The 20,127-nt window shown below is 48.5% G+C and overlaps 2 protein-coding genes across 9 annotated transcripts in view; one reads left to right on the forward strand and one right to left on the reverse strand.

Moving 5' to 3' along the window:
• LOC144101771 (juvenile hormone acid O-methyltransferase-like) overlaps window positions 1-20,127 on the reverse strand; it is a 282,036-nt gene that overhangs the window by 84,887 nt on the left and 177,022 nt on the right. The window lies entirely within an intron of this gene.
• LOC144101768 (uncharacterized) overlaps window positions 1-20,127 on the forward strand; it is a 106,719-nt gene that overhangs the window by 22,746 nt on the left and 63,846 nt on the right. For 2 of the 4 annotated variants that reach the window (XM_077634957.1, XM_077634956.1), the window contains 3 exons: window positions 776-985; window positions 4,700-5,045; window positions 9,025-9,184. In XM_077634957.1, coding sequence (XP_077491083.1) covers window positions 776-985; window positions 4,700-5,045; window positions 9,025-9,184 — 716 coding nt within the window. The remainder of the gene's footprint in view (window positions 1-775; window positions 986-4,699; window positions 5,046-9,024; window positions 9,185-20,127) is intronic. The other 2 variants (XM_077634958.1, XM_077634959.1) reach the window with 2 other exon arrangements.

A 20,127-nucleotide genomic window follows, 5' to 3' on the forward strand; every position in this document is an offset into this window, starting at 1 on the left:
ACACCTGCAGTGTGCGAAAAAAAACTGATACGTAATAGATGGGTAGTTAGAGAAACTCTGTAATTGGACGTTTTCAGAACGTTCTGCAATTTTGTGCTTAGAATTTCCTGCCTAACTTCTTTGCTTGCGTAGTTGCTGAATTAATTTCGACTAATGATGTAATTAAGCAGAAACGAAAGACAGTGCGATTTGCACCATACAGTAGCCAGCAACATGCATTTGGCCGCGTTGTCTTATGGGGCCGCGGCATATTTTTAAACCATGGCTAAAGTTAGCTGGCACATCCTGTATATAGCGCAGCTACCTAGCATGAAAGCCGTAGCCAGGATTTCATACAGGCCGAATGTAACAATAGTCTGGATAAACATCCGTGGAGCACACTAAAGGATCTCAGACTGTACAGCTTAATGTCCTTCATTGCTGCCTACTAACAGGAGGAGGGATGCAGTTTTAAACCATAAAGATTACCACACGAGAAAGAGAACCAATATTATTCGCCAAAGTGGTCGACACAGTCTACTGACACCACCAATTTTATCTGGTGGCAAACCCCGTAAGTGGTCTGAATTTAGCTTTACTGACTGCAAAATTGAAAGCCCGCTGGCACTGTCCTGTAAAAGCATCTAGAAAATTTTACGGCACCCAGGAGTGGTCAATTTTTCTGGTGTCCCCTCAAATATTTTATTTCTACACTGCTTCGTTTCTGCACATTTACTGCCATCGCGGAGTGAATGGGTTTAGCTGATCAAGTGCAGTTCTGCAATTGTTATTACAGGATGCCCGGATCGCAAGAGAACACCCCGCAGAAAACGGAAGCCGCTGCCGTTGTACAAGAAAGAGAGGACATTTTTGTCGAAAATGGCGACCTTCACGCGGAAGTCGTCGCGCAACTTCTTGACACGTTTCACCTGGCGGCCCACTGCGATGCTGGCGTTGGGCAACAGTTTATAGACGTAGAGTGTGGCCCAGGAAACCTCACGCTCCAGTAAGTATGCTTCTGTTTTCCTCTAGAAACTTGTTCCCAAGCCCCAAATAGTCCCGCCAGCAAGCCTCGTTGCTTGTGCATTACACAGTTCTAGCTGTGCGTAGGAAAGTGCTTGTGTACGCAAAGCGCTACGGCGCTGTGTGCGTTACGCTGTCAGAAGTATAGTTTCAGTTGGCCGTGCCGTAGCGTCCCTCACGCGCACGCGTAAACGGTGGCGCCATCTAGTGGCACTGCATTTAGTTAGGCCTAGGAGGTTGAAAACTGCCAAATTATCTGTAAAACAGGGGTTAGTTATCGCTTATACCGCTACGTGTGGGCAAGAGGAGGCAAAATAAAAGCGAACCGCTACCATTTCAGCGAGCTATTGCGTCGGAGAATCCAGCGGCGACATGTATTTATTCCGAAGCGTGCGAGAAGGGCGCCGCCACCTTGTCAACGTTAACCACGCAAGCCACGCAACGCAAAGTCCGCTGGCTAGCGTACGTACGCAAGACGCAGGGCTTGCGCTTGCGTTCTGCGCATGCGCACTACCGACCCCGAGAACTCTTTGCGTACGCTAAGCCGTTGCGTACGCACAGCTAAAACTGTCTATTATCTCCTACTTACTACAATGACGGAAATGACTACAATTTTCAACACAGGAAGGAAGGAAGGAAGGAAGGAAGGAAGGAAGGAAGGAAGGAAGGAAGGAAGGAAGGAAGGAAGGAAGGAAGGAAGGAAGGAAGGAAGGAAGGAAGGAAGGAAAACGTTTATTGAGCTCTAGAGAGTAGGTGAGCAATTTGGCGGAGTCGGATGGTGTCTTCCATCTTCTTAGCAATGGTCGTCTGCCCCTAGTCCAGGGCTGCGCTGGATGCCGCTGCCAGCTGTGCTCGCCGGATCAGCCCAAATTGGACGTCCTGACGGTCGCTGGAGAGCATTCCTTCCCAGTGCTCCGCACTCGGGTTTGGTATTTTTGGTGCCACCTCTATTTTCTGGCAGGCCTACGTAATGTGATACAGCGTGGGTGTTTCGTGGCACCATGGGCATTTGTCTGTGTATTGTGTGGGTTGTATTTTGTTGAGTGTATTTAGATTCGGGTATGAGCCCGTCTGTAGCAGCCTCCAGGCGACGGCGTCTTCCCTGGAGAGAGATTTATGTGGTGGGGGGTACCGTTTCCTGCAGCCCTTGTAGTGAAACGACCGGAAGAACGAACGGAACACTCCCGGGAATTTTCCACCGACCGCTCAAGGTGACCTCGGCGGAAAAACCCTGGCCAATGCTCCGCCGGCAGCTGGCGCGACAGCTGCCGCTACTTCGAACAGCGACGGGAAGGGAGCGCCACGGCGGCCTAGGCCGAGGCTGCCACCACTCCTCAAAGACGATTTCAAGATCATTCTGCGACCGAAGGGGCTTGCAGTCAAGTCGCTCCAGACTCATCAAGTAGCCCGCGCCGTAGCGGTAGCATGCAACCACCAATGTAAAGGAGAATATCTGATCAACAGGCTTCGCACCATCATAATCATAACATCATAATAGTGAGCACGGCAAGCGAGATGGCCGCCCAACACGTGAGACGCATTTCCAGTCTTACTTTTGGGGAAAGCTCATACGAAGTAAATGCTTACGTGGCAGTCCCGGAAGACACTCGCCGGGGTGTGATACACGGAGTGGACCCCGGGACATCGCCGGAAGAATTGAAAGCCAACCTACGAGTGCGCCCTCAAGGAGTTAAAATCCACAGCGCTCGAATGCTAGGACAATCCAAGTCGGCCGTCAGTTATGAAGGAATCTTTTGGTTGGGAGCCTCTGAGAACTAGGCGCTTGCGCAGTAAATTAGAAACATTCTACCGCATCTGTTTCGATACAACCGGGATTGATATAGCTGTGAATGTTCTCCTGCCACATTTTGTATCTGCAGGTTGTGATGACGCTTTCAAGCTACAAGAAATCAGATGTCGAACGAACGCTTATCAGAAATCCTTCTTTCCAGATCTCACACCTGTGTGGAACAAACTGCCTAAAACACGGTTGACTGCGCATCTGTGGCAACGTTTCATGCATTTATTCATAAATTGATATTTTCCTAAGATTTCATAATTCATTGTGCGCAAGTGTGTTCGAGTATTTGTTGCGTTTACGGCTGTTCCTTGTGTTGTTCGAATAGTACCATCGTCTGACTATTGCACTTGTAATTCTCGATATCGGTGTACATCCCCCCTTTTATGACTTCGAGCGCTAGGGGATTCCTTGAATAGAAATAATATAGTAAACGGACAGCTCAGCGCCCCGCATCAAGATGATCGCACACGCAGAAATATGCTAAGAATAACGAATTACTTCTCAATAAACACATCCACTTTTTCTGAACAAAAAAATTAAGCCACGTGCGATCGTGACTCGAGGGGCATCTTTGCCGAGGAGCGTGTTAATATAGATTCCTAGGTCTTGCAGAAACAAGACACGCGTCTCCCGCACGGCGCACTTTCGGTCTCTGCGAGCACTGCCGATGACAGCGCCGCCCTCGGCAGGCCACGGTCGTGGTTAGCTACAAACACTCGCTAAAGACCGTAAAAGGCTAAAATATAGCGAGGGCAGGCAGTGAGGAGCCATCGGCCAAAAGGAAATGAGCCAGAATCCGAGCACAGATCAATGACAGAACTGACGCTCATACCAAGTTTCATTGAATCAAATCAAAACTTTAGCAATGCATGCTGACACTTCAGAAGGACTCAGTATCACAGACTGCATAATGAGGAAAACTTGCGGTGGGAGGAACTGGATATCTCTAAAATAATGGAGACTGGCTGAAAGCACTGGGCTATTTTGCAGTGAAATGTCTCCAGGTAGTAAACTGAACACAAGGGAATTGCCCATGCAGAATTTAGCTTGGCCCCAATGTCTACTGAAAGTAACAATAGCCTGTATCCTGCTGTATTCATCGCTCGATGTCGCGCAGCTATAGAAATGCGTTCGGCGAGCAACTTTCGAGATATCTCTGCTCCTGGACGTTTCAAACTTCGCTGTTTGGAGAATAGTTCTCTGGCGACTGTCATGCGCCATGCGCGTAAGCGCGAAAGCGTTTTTGCTCTGAGGAAGCGCGTCTTCAACAAGGCAAACAACCCTCTCGACTCTTTTCAACCTTTTTTTTTCGGTTGTTCCTAACCACCGATGACGCTGGCAACACATTCGATACAAAATTAATGCATCAGTAATCCAGCCTAGTTGCCGAGAATCCGCATGGAAATAACTTTCTTTTTTTATAAATCATTTACGCTCCCGTGTGAGACAATCGACGCTATTTGGGGCGCAATCAGCACTTCGATGACGCGGCCGCGGTGGCTCAGTGGTTATGGCGCTCGGATGTCGCGGTGACCAGATCGGACTGATACGGCGAGCTCAGCCGACGGCAGCATCCAGCGGAGCCCTGGTATAGGGAGAACCGACGGTTACGGAGATGGACTCATCTGAACCGCATAAAAGCACTTGCGCTAGAGGTCAATAAAGCTATCCTATCCTAGGCTGACCAGAAAGACAAGAGTTCCATTACGGCTGCGGCGGTCGAATTCTAGAGACCCGTGTAATGTGTGATGTCAGTGCACTCTTAAAAACCCCAGGTGGTCATAATTTCCGGAGCCATTCGCTGCAGCGACCTTCATAGCCTTAGTCGATTTGGAACGTTAAACCCTATAATTTTTCAGAAACTAAGATGCCGTTCTTTTTTCCCATCAACTTTAGCTACTTGCTGCCGCGGCTGCCACCCTGCCGAAGACTTGTGGCCGTCGACCAGTCTCCTGTCTTGCTGAAAGCTGCCAAAGAAAAGTACTCGCATCCTAAGATCGAGTACCTCCAGCTGGACATCCTCGATGATGTAGACGGGTTCGTACGCGAACAGGGCCAGTTCCAGCGGCTCTACTCGTTCGCCACGCTGCACTGGGTGAGGGACCAGCGGCGCGCCATGCGCCATATAGAAAAGCTGATGGCTCCAGGAGGAGAGTGCATGTTGCTCTTCAAGTGGACCGCCTACTTCATGCATCTCTACGACGCAATGACGAAGAGTCCACGCTGGGCGAAGTATAGCAACGTAGGTTGATTGACTTGTCTGTTTAGTGTACCGGTAGCTGTTAATGGCACCCCTTGTCCCGCCAGTCAAGCGTAGCTCTTCTTAGAACACCGGTGAGGGAAAGGACGAGGAGAGAGGAGAGGTAATAATAATTGGTTTGGGGGAACGGAAATGACGCAGTATCTGTCTCATATATCGTTGGACACCTGAACCGCGCCGTAAGGGAAGGGATAAAGGAGGGAGTGAAAGAAGGCAGGAAGAAGGAGGTGCCGTAGTGGAGGGCTCCGGAATAATTTCGACCACATGGGGATTTTTAACGTGCACTGACATCGCACAGCACACGGACGCCTTAGCGTTTTTCCTCCATAAAAACGCAGCCGCCGCGGTCGGGTTCGAACCCGGGAACTCTGGATCAGTAGTCGAGCGCCCTAACCACTGAGCCACCGCGGCGGGTGGGACGAGAGGTGCCATCCTCGGAATTGGCACGACCTCATACGCGATTCCGTGTCCACCCGCAAACCCACACTGATCCTCGCTCTTAGTTAAATCTTGGCCGTCAGTGGGTGACACCAGAACATTGTACAAAGGAGGCCTGAGCATTTCCTTCCCTCGCTAGATTTACGTCGCAAATACTAGTCGGAGAATCCGGCCATTGCCTTCTAGAAACAAAACTCCTATGATCTTCTCCTGTGACGACACCTCACCTTCCAGGCTGACCATACTATGCCATGAATTAAGACCACGAGGCTCAAGAAGCGATTGCTGTAGAAGATCACAAGAAATGGCTGCCAAGGTCCTGGCGGTCGTCACTTTTTGCGTAGAGTTTGTTAATATGACTTAATAGGGAGGGTCGCAGGATTGCCGGAAAGGCGAGGTTCCGTACATGACTTGCCTATTTTTGGGTATAAAACGGGGATTCTACCTAAAGAGTAGCAGTCTTCTTGAGGAAAACTCGAAGAAATGCTGTGAAAGTTTCCATACCAGCCTAATATCCACAGCTAAGTGATGATGGCTGCACTCTCTTTTCTCCTCACCTTTTTATCCCCACACCCCTTTCTCCCCATGCAAGGTAGCAAACCGGCTATTCTTCCGGCCAACCTCCTGCCTTTCTTCTTCATCCGCCTCCTTCAGTCGCATTAAATGTATCAAAGAAGTGAGAACGCAATATCGAAATAACTTGATCTGTGCGCAGAGGAGAGGATCGCGGCACAACTTTCAATTGCGAGTTACAATCCGCGCTTTTGGCGTAACATTATCCAAACCATACACGAGCCCTCGCTCTTCATGGAATTCCCGAGGTGGATGAAGTGCTCTTTAAGAAACTCGCGTAGATGGTGGCGCCAGCTTTCCGTCTAAGTTGTATTAGAAACTCTATGACTAATTGAGCTTTCTGGTCTAAATCCACCGCATGGTTGGTGAAACGAACAAGGTGCACTGACGTCGCCGGTTTTGGTTCCTAGAAGGTTCTGGGGTTAAACGAACGCAGTGCGGAGAAAGCAGGCGCTCGCACAATCTGAGCTCGAACCTGAGCACAGTTAAGTGATGATGGTTTCCGCGGACCTGAGGCGCTTGTTTTACTATGGCAAAGAAGCCAAGGACGGAGGGTTTACTCTCGTAAAAGTCTTCCTTGCGTCACAATAAAAGTAAATTTGAACAGCCTCTTTACTGTGTCGTGCGGAACGCGAATTCGCGACATGGTCCTCGCATATGAAAAAAAAATTTGACCTCCGGCGCCCATTCCTTCGCGGCGCGTTGAACAAGTGGCAGCAATTGAGAATTCCTTTCGCTTCTGCGTTCGACTCTGCGGCCTGAATCGCCCTGAATATCGCAAAGCCTTAGTTTTCTCTTTTCCAACACACACCAAACTCTGATCCAAGTGCGCTGGAGGCTATTCCTCACGAAGGATTCAGGTCAGAAATTCTTCAATGCCAGCTGCATTTTCTAGTGTTCCACGTTTAAAACTGCTGTTGGAAGTTGGAGTCACGGTTGCAGTCAAAATTCCTAGCTAGATATGAAAGCCACATGGGAAGTCGTGAATTTTTGAATGAATGACAAATTACTCGGCACTAGTAATTATTCAGGTCAATATAGAAGAAATGATGTGCTCGGTATAACGTATCTTTCTTTTAACATGAAGTACTTGCGATGTTGCTTGCATCTGCAGACGTCAGACGTAAAGTACAAAATCAACATGCCAAGATTTCTACTTCCTTAATACTCCAAGCTAAATTCGCGACGCGCTAATCAAATGTAACAAAGCAATAGAATATGCAGTTGAGCAGAATGAGTGCACATGCTCAATGAGGTCATTATGCAAGAAACGTATCCTGACCAACCATCCACGCAATGCAAATTAATCAATCACACATGCACATGTCACACATGGAGGGAAAAACAGTACATCAGTGGTTTATTCCACGCTTATTCTTTGAAATAAGGGGCTCTTAGCAACATGCTACCTATGATACACAGATGCTAGAAACAACTTTACAAAATGCGGGCACACTCACGCCCTAACAAATAGCGCTTACTAAATAAACAGCTAACCCTATCACAGGAATGCTTCACGAATTCGTATATTTTAAGAGTTCACTGCAAAAACCAATAAATCTGGAGATCCCCCGTCGGCAGGCTTACATTTGTTTGCTGTTATTGTAATTGCTATCGTGTAAAACCTTTCCGTTTGTTTTCTGTGGTAGTCTTGAAAACTCGATGCGAGCGATGGAAAGGCTTTAAAGCAAATATTTTGCTACGCATTGGAAGCATAGACCTTTGCCTTCAATATTAATGCAACAGGGCCTTGCAACACTCCAATATTCAAAATCTATCTCCGAGAATGTTGGACATGAGCTGGTCGCAATTACTCCGGAGCCCTCCACTATGGCACATCTTTTTCTCTTTTTTCTTTCACTCCCATCTTCCTTGTTTCCGTCACGGCGCGCTTCATGTGTCCACCGAGAAGTGCGGCAGTCACTACGCCATTCCCTTTTCTAAATATTCATAGTCGTTTTCATTTCTTCATGCATTTGTCAATCTTTTTACTGCATTTGCTCTGAAATGTTAATTATATTACTCTCAAATTTAGGTCTTGCACGCCTATGCCGTGCATGGGTTGCTATTGGTGCCGGTTGTACGACGCTCACACGAAGATAACAAAAAAAGATAAAAGTTTCTGCCAAGCTCTGCCTCTTGTACATTTCTAATCGGTAATGTGAAAGTAATTTTCTGCTAATCCCAGGTCTTCGTGTTCTGAATAAGTAAATGCGTTTGGGTGAGACAAGGGTGTGGCAAGTTCTTTCGGCACCAAGAGTACCATTCCGCTTAATGTGCTGAGCAACGTGAAAGAGAGAGAGAGAGAATCTTTTGTGTGGGCATGTGCGGTTTATTGTTTGCTCCATACACCTATTTTTTGTTACATGAATTATTCACCTTTTTTCCCCTCCGTGCTACGTGACATTTTCTTATTTCCCCCAGCAGATTTTGGTGCGAAACTTATCGCTTAAAGCTATGTTAAATAACCGTTTGTGACAAACTGTATGCGGGGCAAGAGCCATCGTCAGGCGTTTCGCCTTTTGCTCTTGCTCCTTTTTCTATATCAGGAAGGAAACAAATTAATCAAATGAAATCAAATCAAACCGCCCTTAGCTTAAAACAAATGGAATTATTTTGCTCAGCCTGAAATTGTGGACGAGATATCTCGCTGCTAAGGTTTCATTCCGATGCGGCGAATAGCCCCGTATTCGCTATTATGCTGTTCGATAAAAAAAAAACCTGAGTAGACTGGAATAATTCCGGCAACTTTTTCTGCAGTACGTCTGACAGACCACGAGTAGTGTGGGGAGGCGATAACACAATCATTTCCTGCATCCTTACAGTGCTGGAACTCTTCGCTCTTAAAACCATAATAGCGTCGAATATGCCACGTTTTTCTTTCCATCGAAATTCTGTTCCCATTACCAACCACCTCCACCCCCCCCCCCCCCTTATTCTTTCGCTACAGGTTCTTGAAGGCTTGCTGCCAGAGACGTTAGAGATCAAGGATATCCCATCCCTGAGAGCATACGCGAGGGGACTTGTAGAATCCGCAGATCTCATCCCACTGGCTTGTGAAGCTTTCTCCTTCCCATTACAAACGCAGTGGAGCGCTAAAAAAATAACCGGTGAGTTATTAGCTTTTCCCTTTTTTCACCTCAGCATTTAAATGAGTGTCTTTGGAGTCTGTGGATTGGGTTAAAAATTATTGAAGAAACTGCACTTTTCAATTTTTTTCTAGTATTCGATCAAAAATATTTTGATTATAGGGACTAGGAAAACACATCTACTAAGTAAAGAAGATGGGCGATAATTATTCCTTCACTCGTCGTCCCCTCACAGCAAGAAGTTTTGACCTAGCTTGATCAACAGGAAAGATATCGGCGAATAAAAAAAAATGGCGGTGGTTTAGCTTTGGTTAAAGCTGGAGTCACGCGATAGCTACAGCTGGCCGAGTGGAACTTGCTCAGTTGAATTGCAAAGTCAGTCATTCGCCGCTCCGTTTCGCTGGGCGTTCCTTCTTCATCTTCGTCCCACTTAACACGGCGATTGCGCACAACTACGGCAGCTCGGTTTCAGTGCTCTAGAAGCACTGTGTCGTGGTTTCGCCGGCGCTGCTCCGCACCACGCGGCTGGTCCCGTGACCAACCACGTGACGAACCACGTGATCAGCCACGGCGCCGCCGGCAGCTGCTCCGCACCACGTCACCAGCCACGGTGCCGCCACGCTGAAGGCTCGAAATGCTATCGTAATGTAGCTATCTCTACAAAATGACGTTAGGCCTCTCCTTCTTAGGTCATACACACCGGCGAGCGCGAAAAAATAAAGAGGTTGAGACCGCGCTGCGCCCGTGAATACTTTACGCGTCGCCACTGGGTTTTTGTTTTTTACTTCAGGAGGGCGCCACCGTGGGCGCAATCGCTTGCGTACCGTTCACCGTTGTCACTGAGATCGCATCGTCTTCCCGGATCTCTAGGCGCGACTTCTGCTAATGACAACCGCGATAGACTTCGAACTCTACAAGTACGCCCTGTGTAGAAACCGGCTGCTGAACACCGGAAATGGCACCAACGACTCGTCCGCTGGCTCAGGGGATTCACCCGGCGGACGGGCCGTTTACAGGCAGCGGTAAAATAGCGCCGTTCCCCTTCCTTTCAGTACGGCTAGGGTGGCTAGAACTTTTTGAGGTGTGCAAAGCGGCTGCCGGAAGCTGCCGCCCAAGACCAACCGATGCCGCGCGGGGCGCTGAAGACAGCGACGCCGTCAGAGCGAGACATCGGAGCATTGCGCGCACCAAGAAAGCATCGCTCGCGCTGATTGTTGCTTTCCGAATCAGGTAAAGTTAAGGTGCATGGACCACTAGATGCGTTATTTCTGCCGCGAGATTTGAGAATGCCACAAAGAGCAAAAGATAAAAAAAACTAAGCGTTGGTGTTTCGTGCCTCAAGTCAAGTTTTACGGCTTATAACACGGGTTCACTTTTTTTGAGTAAATCGAAAGGAAGACGAAAGGAAAGAAAAAACCGTGAAGCCATGCGTTCTTTAGCGGGCTTATCATGCTGTTTTGTATCTATCAGCAACGAATGAAACGCGAACAAGAAAACTGAGACGGCAACACAAAAACGGGAAGATATTAGCTCCTGGATTTGAACTACAAGCCAGGTTGAAAAACATTTCTGAAGAAGAGTCTTCACTCCTTCGAAATTAAAATAGTAGGAACTAGTATTTAGCGGCTCCTGACTAAGAGTGGCGTATCTTGCAGTCCGTGGTTCAATTGTCTTGTTCGCGTTTCATTTCTTGCTGATAGTACGTGGATGAACAACTGAAAATAAGTGTTCTTCCAGAAACGCGTCTTTTTCTTACTGTGCTGTTTTACTGTGGAAGCGCCCTGGTCACAATTCTATGCTTCATGAACTGCACTTCTTGACAGCGTTTCTTTGAAAAGGTAATTCTCGTTTGCTCAGATTGCAACGCATGTAAAAACTCCACGCCGCGGAAAATTAATCCGGAGCTCTCCACTACGTTTTTACTATTGCTTTTCGGCCTCGACAAGTAAAAACCCACTAAATCTTTCACTGTACGAACGTGTATGCGACGCAATGTAGTCTTGACATACATTGGTCTAAGGAGAAGAAGAAAAAGCATGAAACACTTTCCGAATATGTTAACCATTTTCCACACAGTAGCAGCGCAAATTTACATGCTTTGTTTAGAGCGTGTGGGCTTCAAATCCAAGCTCCTGAGAGGCAGATCTAGTCGCTCGGTTGTTATCCGCTGCTACTCGACGTGCGTACCTTAACGAACCCCATCGCAGGAGGCAAGAGAAGGTGCTGGCGCAAAACACTCAATTCCCACTTCATGTACGTCCTTCAACGTCTCAAAGCGACCGAGGCCATGAGGGACGCCGTAGAGAAGGGCTTAGGAAATTGCATCCACCTGGGGATCTTTAACGTGCACTGACATCGCACAGTACGGTGGCCTCTCGAATTTTGCCTCCATCGAAATTCGACCGCCACGGCCGGGATCGAACCCACGTCTTTCGCGTCAGCAGCTGACTGTCATAACCACTCAGCCACCACGGCGGCTGGTGACGCAAAACAAAAATACCACACATTATTGAGGAAGGAAGCCCAGCTGAAAGCGAAAGAATTTACTAAAACTGAAAGGCAAAAAGCAGCGCGAGCGAACCGCTCTAGGGGCGCGGAAAAAGAAGGGAGGGGGGAGGAGCAAACTTCTGGCACTCCTTTTCATGTTACAAACGAACAGCCGAGCGCGTTCTTGAAAAGCGTGTGAACGTATGCGCAGCAGCTTTTCATGCCAGCACACAAATCGAACCTGATGAGTGCTCCAGTTTCCTTTAAATCAGACCTCAGCAAATTCTGCTTTAGAAACAAAAAGAGAAGTGATTCCAGCAACTGGTTGTTCGCTGCTGCGCAAGAAAGCAGTTCTGCTTGGTGAATAATTCTTCAGAACTCGGAGCTCATAACTTCATCGAGTGTACAAACCACAATCGCGAAGCCATTTTCATCTTCAGCGGCCTCCCAAAAGCAAAGCACAGCGCGCAAATCACGCAATTAAAGCGGTCCGCGCGCTTTCCACCGTGCGTGATCAGCGACCGCGCGACGGCGCCTTTAGCATCAGCGCCCCTGGCGGCATCGGTGGGCAGCGGTGCCACTTCCGGCAAGGGAAACGCGCCGCGCTTTTCACACCTGAAACAGTTCTAGCCACCCTAGTACGGCGGCGGCCGCGGCAAAGAGTGCAACGCACACGACTGCTTTCGTGCCGGAAATGTAGCCGTGACGCCATGCCTATAGAGACCCCAACCTAAGGTTTGCCACGCGACGACAGCGCCGTGCTCCTCCCGTAGCGGCGGAATTCTGAAGCGCCGATCGGGCGCGACGGCGCCTCGGCGCTCTGACTGGCAGTGTTCGCGTGCGGCGCGCGCCCGTCTCCTCGAGGGCGCGACGGATGCGAGCACAGCCTGACGACGGCGCAGTGCGCTGTTTATGTCCATCGGTGGGCAATTTTTACGCGGTGATCGAAGTGACAAGCGGCACCACGATTGCCTAAAAACGGAGAAGCGTCTAGCTTGACTTGTGGGCTTCCCTGAAATGACGCACTTGCTTACAGCTGTGTGTGCTGTCAACAGAAATTACCCAGGTGGCAGAGATCGTTCACTGTGAAGTTCCGGTGCGGTATCGGGCGCTGCAGCATAGATTAAAAAATAGTGCTAATGATCCATCACCTGCCGCAACAGAAGAGAACGCTGGCGGGCACTTAATATATGTGCGCTTACTCGGCCGACATCATGTAAACTGGCAGCGCATCGAACTGCAAAGGCGAAGATGGCAGACACGATTCCGTATGGGAACTAACCTTGTGTCTCTGTCGTACACACGCGGTAGGAGTGTGGCTCTGCAGATTACAGACCACATATACTGCACACCTCGGGCGGCCGCGCAATAATGTTACGTGCCCCGTAGATCCGCATCAGAACTGAGTCGTGCCAGTGGTTTGTGAGTTTAACGTTCCAAGATTGTACGTAGATTGTGAGCAAAGCCGTTTTTGAATGGCTACGGATTAACAGGTATTATTTTTAGATATATGCATGGTGAATGCGCCATCTGCTGTAAATACGACAATACGGAAGAAGCGGCTAGGCAAGCGCGACACCGGTAGGAACGGCAATGCGTTGCCATATTGTGTCACCGCAAGCCCATGCTAAAACTCTCAAAGTTCAACAGAATGGGATTCATTAAAGCGTATCGACATCTCGAAATGCGCTTTCGTATTGCGCACAGATCTAAACGCGGCGCGATTCATCCTGCGACACTGGGGTGAGCAGCCTGGCGCCAAAGCCATTGAAACACCGCGGAAAGGGAAAAGAAAAAGGTAGCAGAAACGTGTGACCAGCACGCACGGCGGAAGCAAGGACATCGAGCTGAGCTAGCACAATTTGAAGACACGAAAAAAAAAGCGCGAACCGCATTCGTGGCGCAGTTTCGTTCGAAGGTAGGCTTCAATTTCAGTTTTCACTTCGTACACCACGTGGTTATGCACTATGGGCACAAAACTAGGCGTGACGAAAACAGCGCCCTTTTCATTTGCTTGACGCCACGCACACGAGCTGCTCCCTCTCTAAAGCACGAGTTCACAGCAGTGCCAAAGCGCGAGGAAAGCCCTCCAGTAGGCGCGCTTTTCTCTCACAACGGCGTCCATGCACGAGCGGAGAGAGCATAGCGTGCGGGATGCAAGCTCCTGTCACAACGGCGCCGAAGCGCGAGCCAGAAAGAACGAGCGCGCGCGCGCGAAATTAGTCTCCTTCACGTGCGGACGAGGCAAACGCACACAAGCCAGTGGCGAAGCTCGTCGTCCATACCCGCCGCGGTGGCTCATTGGTTAGGGCGCTCGACTACTGATCCGGAGTACCCGGGTTCGAACCCGACCGCGGCGGCTGCGTTTTTATGGGGGGAAAACGCTAAGGCGCCCGTGTGCTGTGCGATGTCAGTGCACGTTAAAGATCCCCAGGTGGTCCAAATTACTCCGGAGCCCTCCACTACGGCACCTCTTTATTCCTTTCTTCTTTCACTCCCTCCTCTATCTCTTCCCATACGGCGCGGTTCAGGTGTCCAAAGATATATGAGACAGATACTGCGCCACTTCCTTTCCCCGAAAACAATTATTATTATTAATTATTATGTCCTGCTCGATCAACTAGGAGGATTCGCTCCGAGAGGTCGCTATTCACTGGCGTCCGCAGCGCCCTCTAGCCCAGGTTGTGTCCCTATAGCGAATGGCAGAGGCGGGCTTCCTGTCATTGACCATGTCATCACTATAGTCGTGACGTACACCGCTTAGAAAAATTGTTCCAAGAAATTGGCTCCGGAATTTAAAAAAAATAATGCCGGTTTAGCTTTGGTTAAACCGAGAGAGAAGCCGTAGCTTCAAGATGGTTTAGCCTGGCAATGTCTATTATGCTATGCTTTGGTCGTTTCTTTGGTCTTTGGTATGTTTTTTTTTCTTTTTTTTTACTCGACGTCACAGCTTAGCTCGTGAACACCGCATGTCGACTTCGTTCCTAGGTGCGCCGGCGGTCCTCCCATTATGTACTCGGTTAAAGAGGGCGCGACGTCACGCCCTATCACCTAAACGCCGCGTTTCGGCTCCTCGTCGATCCAAGAGTCGATCACGTGACCCAATTTTTATTCACCTTGACGTGACCTTACGACCATGATAATCTTGACTTTCCACTGTCCTTGAAATGACTTTAACCTTTCACCTCGACCTTTGACCTTTACAATGCCTTGACCATTGGTCTGACCACTGAGCATTCACTGGTTGTCCGAACTTGGGCACTGAGGCTTGACCTGTGCTGAGCTTTGAAAGTCATTGAATATGCACGGCGATCTCAGCCGGTTATCTCTGGTAGTCAAGCTACCGCTTCAAAAAATATGATTTTTAGAAAGTAACACCCGCCGTGGAGGCGGCAGCGATGGCGTAGAGGTAGAACATCCGCCTCGCGTGCGAGAGGACCGGGGTTCAAATCCTGGTGCCGCGCAATTCTCCACCGGGTTTTAAAAAAAATATCCGCGTGTCGATGGAATTGCATAACCAGGCCTGGAGTGCGGCCTGACCTCGGTGACCAGAACCGACAACGCACTCTCTCACCAGAGCAGGATTTGGCCACCCTGGTGTAGTACTTGGCCACAACCTTCTATGATCAAACCAATTAACCCTCGGCCCTCAGTCCCCAGCGGCTACGGAGAAAATGACCACGGCGGCGGTCAGACCTGTGACGCAGCGGAGGGTGCTAAGAATCTCTGGCTCCGGACAGGCCGCCATTAGAATCTGACCCTGGCAACGTTTAACGCTAGAACTTTAGCAAGTGAGGCTAGCCTAGCAGTGCTGTTTGAGGAACTAGCGGGAATTAAATGGGATGTGAAAGGGCTTAGCGAAGTTAGGAGGACAGGTGAGGCGTATGCAGCACTAAAGGAAGGACACATACTGTGCTATCGCGGGTTAGAGGATAGACGAGAACTAGGTGTGGGATTCCTCATTAATAAGGATATAGCTGGCAACGTAGAGGAGTTCTACAGTATTAACGACAGGGTAGCAGCTGTAGCAATTAGGCTGAATAGGAGGTACAAGCTGAAAGTGGTGCAGGCCTACGCACCCACATCCAGCCATGATGACCAGACCGTTGAAAGTTTCTATGAGGACGTAGAATCAGCAGTGAATAAAGTAAAATCGCAGTACACAGTACTGATGGGCGACTTCAATGCGAAGGTGGGCAAGAAGCAGGCTGACGACCACGCGGTAGGTGACTATGGGATAGGCCCTAGAAATAGCAGGGGAGAGTTATTAGTCGAATTCGCGGATAGAAATAATTTACGGATCATGAATATCTTCTTCCGCAAACGAGAAAACAGGAAGTGGACCTGCAAGAACCCCAATGGTGAGATTAAAAATGAAATCGACTTCATACTATGCGCTAAACCTGGCATCATTCAGGATGTGGCCGTCCTCGGAAAGGTGCGCTGCAGCGACCACAGAATGGTAAGGTCTAGACTTAGCTTAGAGTTGAAGAGGGAACGGAAGAAGCTAGTGAAGAAGAAGATCATTAGCGAGTTAGCCATAAGAGGGAAAGCACAGGAGTTTAGGATAGCGCTGCAGAACAGATATTCGGCTTTAACTGAGGAAGATGATCTTGATGTTCATTCAATGCACGATAATCTGACATCAATAATTACGGAGTGCGCAGTAGAAGTAGGCGGTAGGACAGTTCGAAAGGATACCGGGAAGCTATCCCAGGTGACGAAAGATCTGATTAAGAAGCGCCAAAACATGAGGGCATCTAACCCTACCGATAGAACAGAACTAACGGAGCTATCAAAGTTAATAAATAAGCGCAAGGTAGCCGACATAAGGAAGTTTAATATGGAGAGAATCGAGCATGCTATAAAGAACGGAGGTAGCCTAAAAACAGTGAAGAGGAAACTAGGAATAAGTAAAAACCAGATGTATGCATTAAGAGACAAGCAGGGCAATGTCATTAGCAATATGGATAAGATAGTTAACGTAGCCGAAGAGTTCTACACAGACCTGTACAGTAGCCAATGTAATCAGAGCGTTAATGAGAAAGACAACAGTGCACAGCAATGCGTCATCCTGCCAGTAACGAAAGATGATGTAAAGAAAGCCTTAGAAGCAATGAAAAGGGGAAAAGCAGCTGGGGAGGATCAGGTATCAGCAGATCTGAAGGATGGAGGGGACATCGTGCTAGAAAAACTAGCCACCCTGTATACGCAATGCCTTATGACCTCGACTGTACCAGAAGCTTGGAAGAATGCAAACATTATCTTAATTCATAAGAATGGAGACGCCAAGGACTTGAAAAATTACAGGCCGATCAGCTTACTATCCGTTGCCTACAAAGTATTTACTAAGGTAATCGCTAATAGAGTGCAGGCAACGTTAGACTTTAATCAACCAAATGATCAGGCAGGCTTTCGTAAAGGATATTCCACAATAGATCATATTCACACTATCAATCAGGAGATAGAGAAATGCGCAGAATATAACCAACCTTTATATATAGATTTCATTTATTACGAGAAAGCATTCGACTCAGTGGAAACCTCAGCAGTGATACAGACATTGCGTAATCAGGGGGTAGAAGAGCCTTATGTCAAAATACTGGAAGATATATATAGCAACTGCACAGCTACTATAGTCCTCCATAAAGTCAGCAATAAAATTCTAATAAGGAAGGGCGTCGGGCAAGGACACACGATTTCGCCAATGCTGTTCACCGCGTGTTTACAGGAGGTATTTCGAGGCCTGAATGGGGAACACTTGGGAATAAGAATAAATGGAGAATACCTAAATAATCTGCGATTTGCTGATGACATTGCCTTGCTGAGTCATTCAGGAGGTGAACTGCAAATCATGATCAATGAGTTAGACAGGCAGAGCAGATCGATGGGTCTAAAAATTAACATGCAGAAAACCAAGGTAATGTTCAACAGCTTAGCAAGGGAACAACAGTTCACGATTGGCAGCGAGAGCCTAGAAATTGTGACGGAATACGTCTACTTAGGGCAGGTAGTGACAGCTGATCCGGATCATGAGAGGGAGATAACTAGAAGGATAAGAATGGGGTGGAGCGCATATGGCAAATCCTCGCAGATAATGAGTGGCAGTTTACCAATTTCCCTCAAGAGGAAAGTGTACAACAGTATAATCTTACCGGTACTCGCCTACGGGGCAGAAACGTGGAGGCTAACGAAAAGAGTTCAGCTTAAGTTAAGGACAACGCAGCGAGCCATGGAAAGAAAAATGGTAGGTGTAACGTTAAGAAATCAGAAGCGGGCAGAGTGGGTGAGGGAACAAACACGGGTTAATGACATCCTAGTCGAAATCAAGAGAAAGAAATGGGCTTGGGCAGGGCATGTAATGCGAAGACAAGATAACCGCTGGTCCTTGAGGGTAACGGAGTGGATTCCAAGAGAAAGTAAGCGTAGCAGGGGGCGGCAGAAGGTTAGGTGGGCGGATGAGATTAAGAAGTTTGCAGGCACAGGGTGGATGCAGCTGGCAAAGGATAGGGTTAATTGGAGAGACATGGGAGAGGCCTTTGCCCTGCAGTGGGTGTAGTAAGGCTGATGATGACGATGATGATGAGGACCCGCCGTGGTGGCTCAGTGGTTAGGGCGCTCAGCTACTGATGCAGAGTTCCCGGGATCGAACCCGAGCGCGGCGGCTGCGTTTCGATGGAGGTGAAACGCTAAGGCGCCCGTGGGCTGTGCCATGTCAGTGCACGTTAAAGATCTCCGTGTGGTCGAAAGTATTCCAGAGCCCTCCACTACAGCCCCTCTTTCTTAAAATCAGTTGCTGGGCGAGTTGGTACTTCATGCTAACATTCACAGCGCAAGACGAACACGGACACGAGGGGAGACACCACAAAGCGCCGACTTCAACAAAAGTTTATTGCTGTGCGAGCGACTATATATGGTGTACAGCGGACATGCGCAGCAACGAAAAGGTACAATCATTCATGAGCATCTGGTAGCGGCGCCACATCGCAAGCGAACGCATCATTTTCTGCACACGACAAAAAAAAGGAAAAAACAAAAAGCTAAAAAACCTAAAAAGCAGTACGCGCACAAGAACGTCGAAGCCATAATACTCATTCCGAAATTCGCAAGATATGACGCTCCTTATCACTTAACAGCAATGATGGAGTGCTGACACAGTGATCCCTTTTTTTTGCAATCTCTGTAGCCTCAGCAATCTCCCTGGCTGTTTTGCTTATGTACTTGTGAAGGATGGTGGTTCCTCCCAAAGAAGGACCACGTTCCTTGCACTGTTGGCAATCACGGCAGTGTATGCCGTGATCGGGGCATCTCGTCATCTCGGCATACACTGCCGTGATTGCCAACAGTGCAAGGAACGTGGTCCTTCTTTGGGAGGAACCACCATCCTTCACAAGTACATAAGCAAAACAGCCAGGGAGATTGCTGAGGCTGCAGAGATTGCAAAAAAAAGGGATCACTGTGTCAGCACTCCATCATTGCTGTTAAGTGATAAGGAGCGTCATATCTTGCGAATTTCGGAATGAGTATTATGGCTTCGACGTTCTTGTGCGCGTACTGCTTTTTAGGTTTTTTAGCTTTTTGTTTTTTCCTTTTTTTTGTCGTGTGCAGAAAATGATGTGTTCGCTTGCGATGTGGCGCCGCTACCAGATGCTCATGAATGATTGTACCTTTTCGTTGCTGCGCATGTCCGCTGTGCACCATATATAGTCGCTCGCACAGCAATAAACTTTTGTTGAAGTCGGCGCTTTGTGGTGTCTCCCCTCGTGTCCGTGTTCGTCTTGCGCTGTGAATGTTAGCACCTCTTTCTTCATTCCTTCCTTCACTCCCTCCTTTATTCCTTCCCTTACGGCGCGGTTCAGGTGTGCGCCGAAATGTGACACATATACTGCGCCATTTCCATTCCCTAAAAACCAATTGTTATTTTTCAGTTGACAGTAACAGTCTATCGCCGGCTCATTTCTAAGGACTCATACATAGTGGTGATGCTCAAAGGAGTTCGTTGTATACATTGCAACAAAGGCAGGCCTGCCGTTTCACCCAGACTATAGCTGGCAGGCTGAACTTTATAAAGGGGAATAATTTTTCTGACACTTGATAGAGATCTAATAGTGTCTTTAGCTGGCCGAGCGCCGCTCTAAAAAATTGATCTCCCATTCGGGAGCTGATGCTGAGCACTAGTATTGCGTTCGGCTGATTCTTAATGCAGAAGGAATAGGAGGCTATGTTGACGGCGGAAGTTGGTCCTCTGTGGCGTCACTTGGTATTTGACGTAATCGGTCATATTGTCACGGGTTGTGGAGACGACGCGGGTCGAAGGCACAATAGGGGACCAGGACCACAGTAGCAGGCGCCAGAGACAGGCCAAGCGGTCGCGGCCGGGCTCACGAGCGAGTTCTGCCGAGCTTCTACCTCGTCACCGGCGATCGGCACGCCGCCGGTTGAAGGTGACGTTAAGTGCAAAATCAAGGAAGAACAAT

This window comes from Amblyomma americanum, chromosome 8, assembly GCF_052857255.1.
Source record: "Amblyomma americanum isolate KBUSLIRL-KWMA chromosome 8, ASM5285725v1, whole genome shotgun sequence".
Lineage (NCBI taxonomy): Eukaryota > Metazoa > Arthropoda > Arachnida > Ixodida > Ixodidae > Amblyomma > Amblyomma americanum.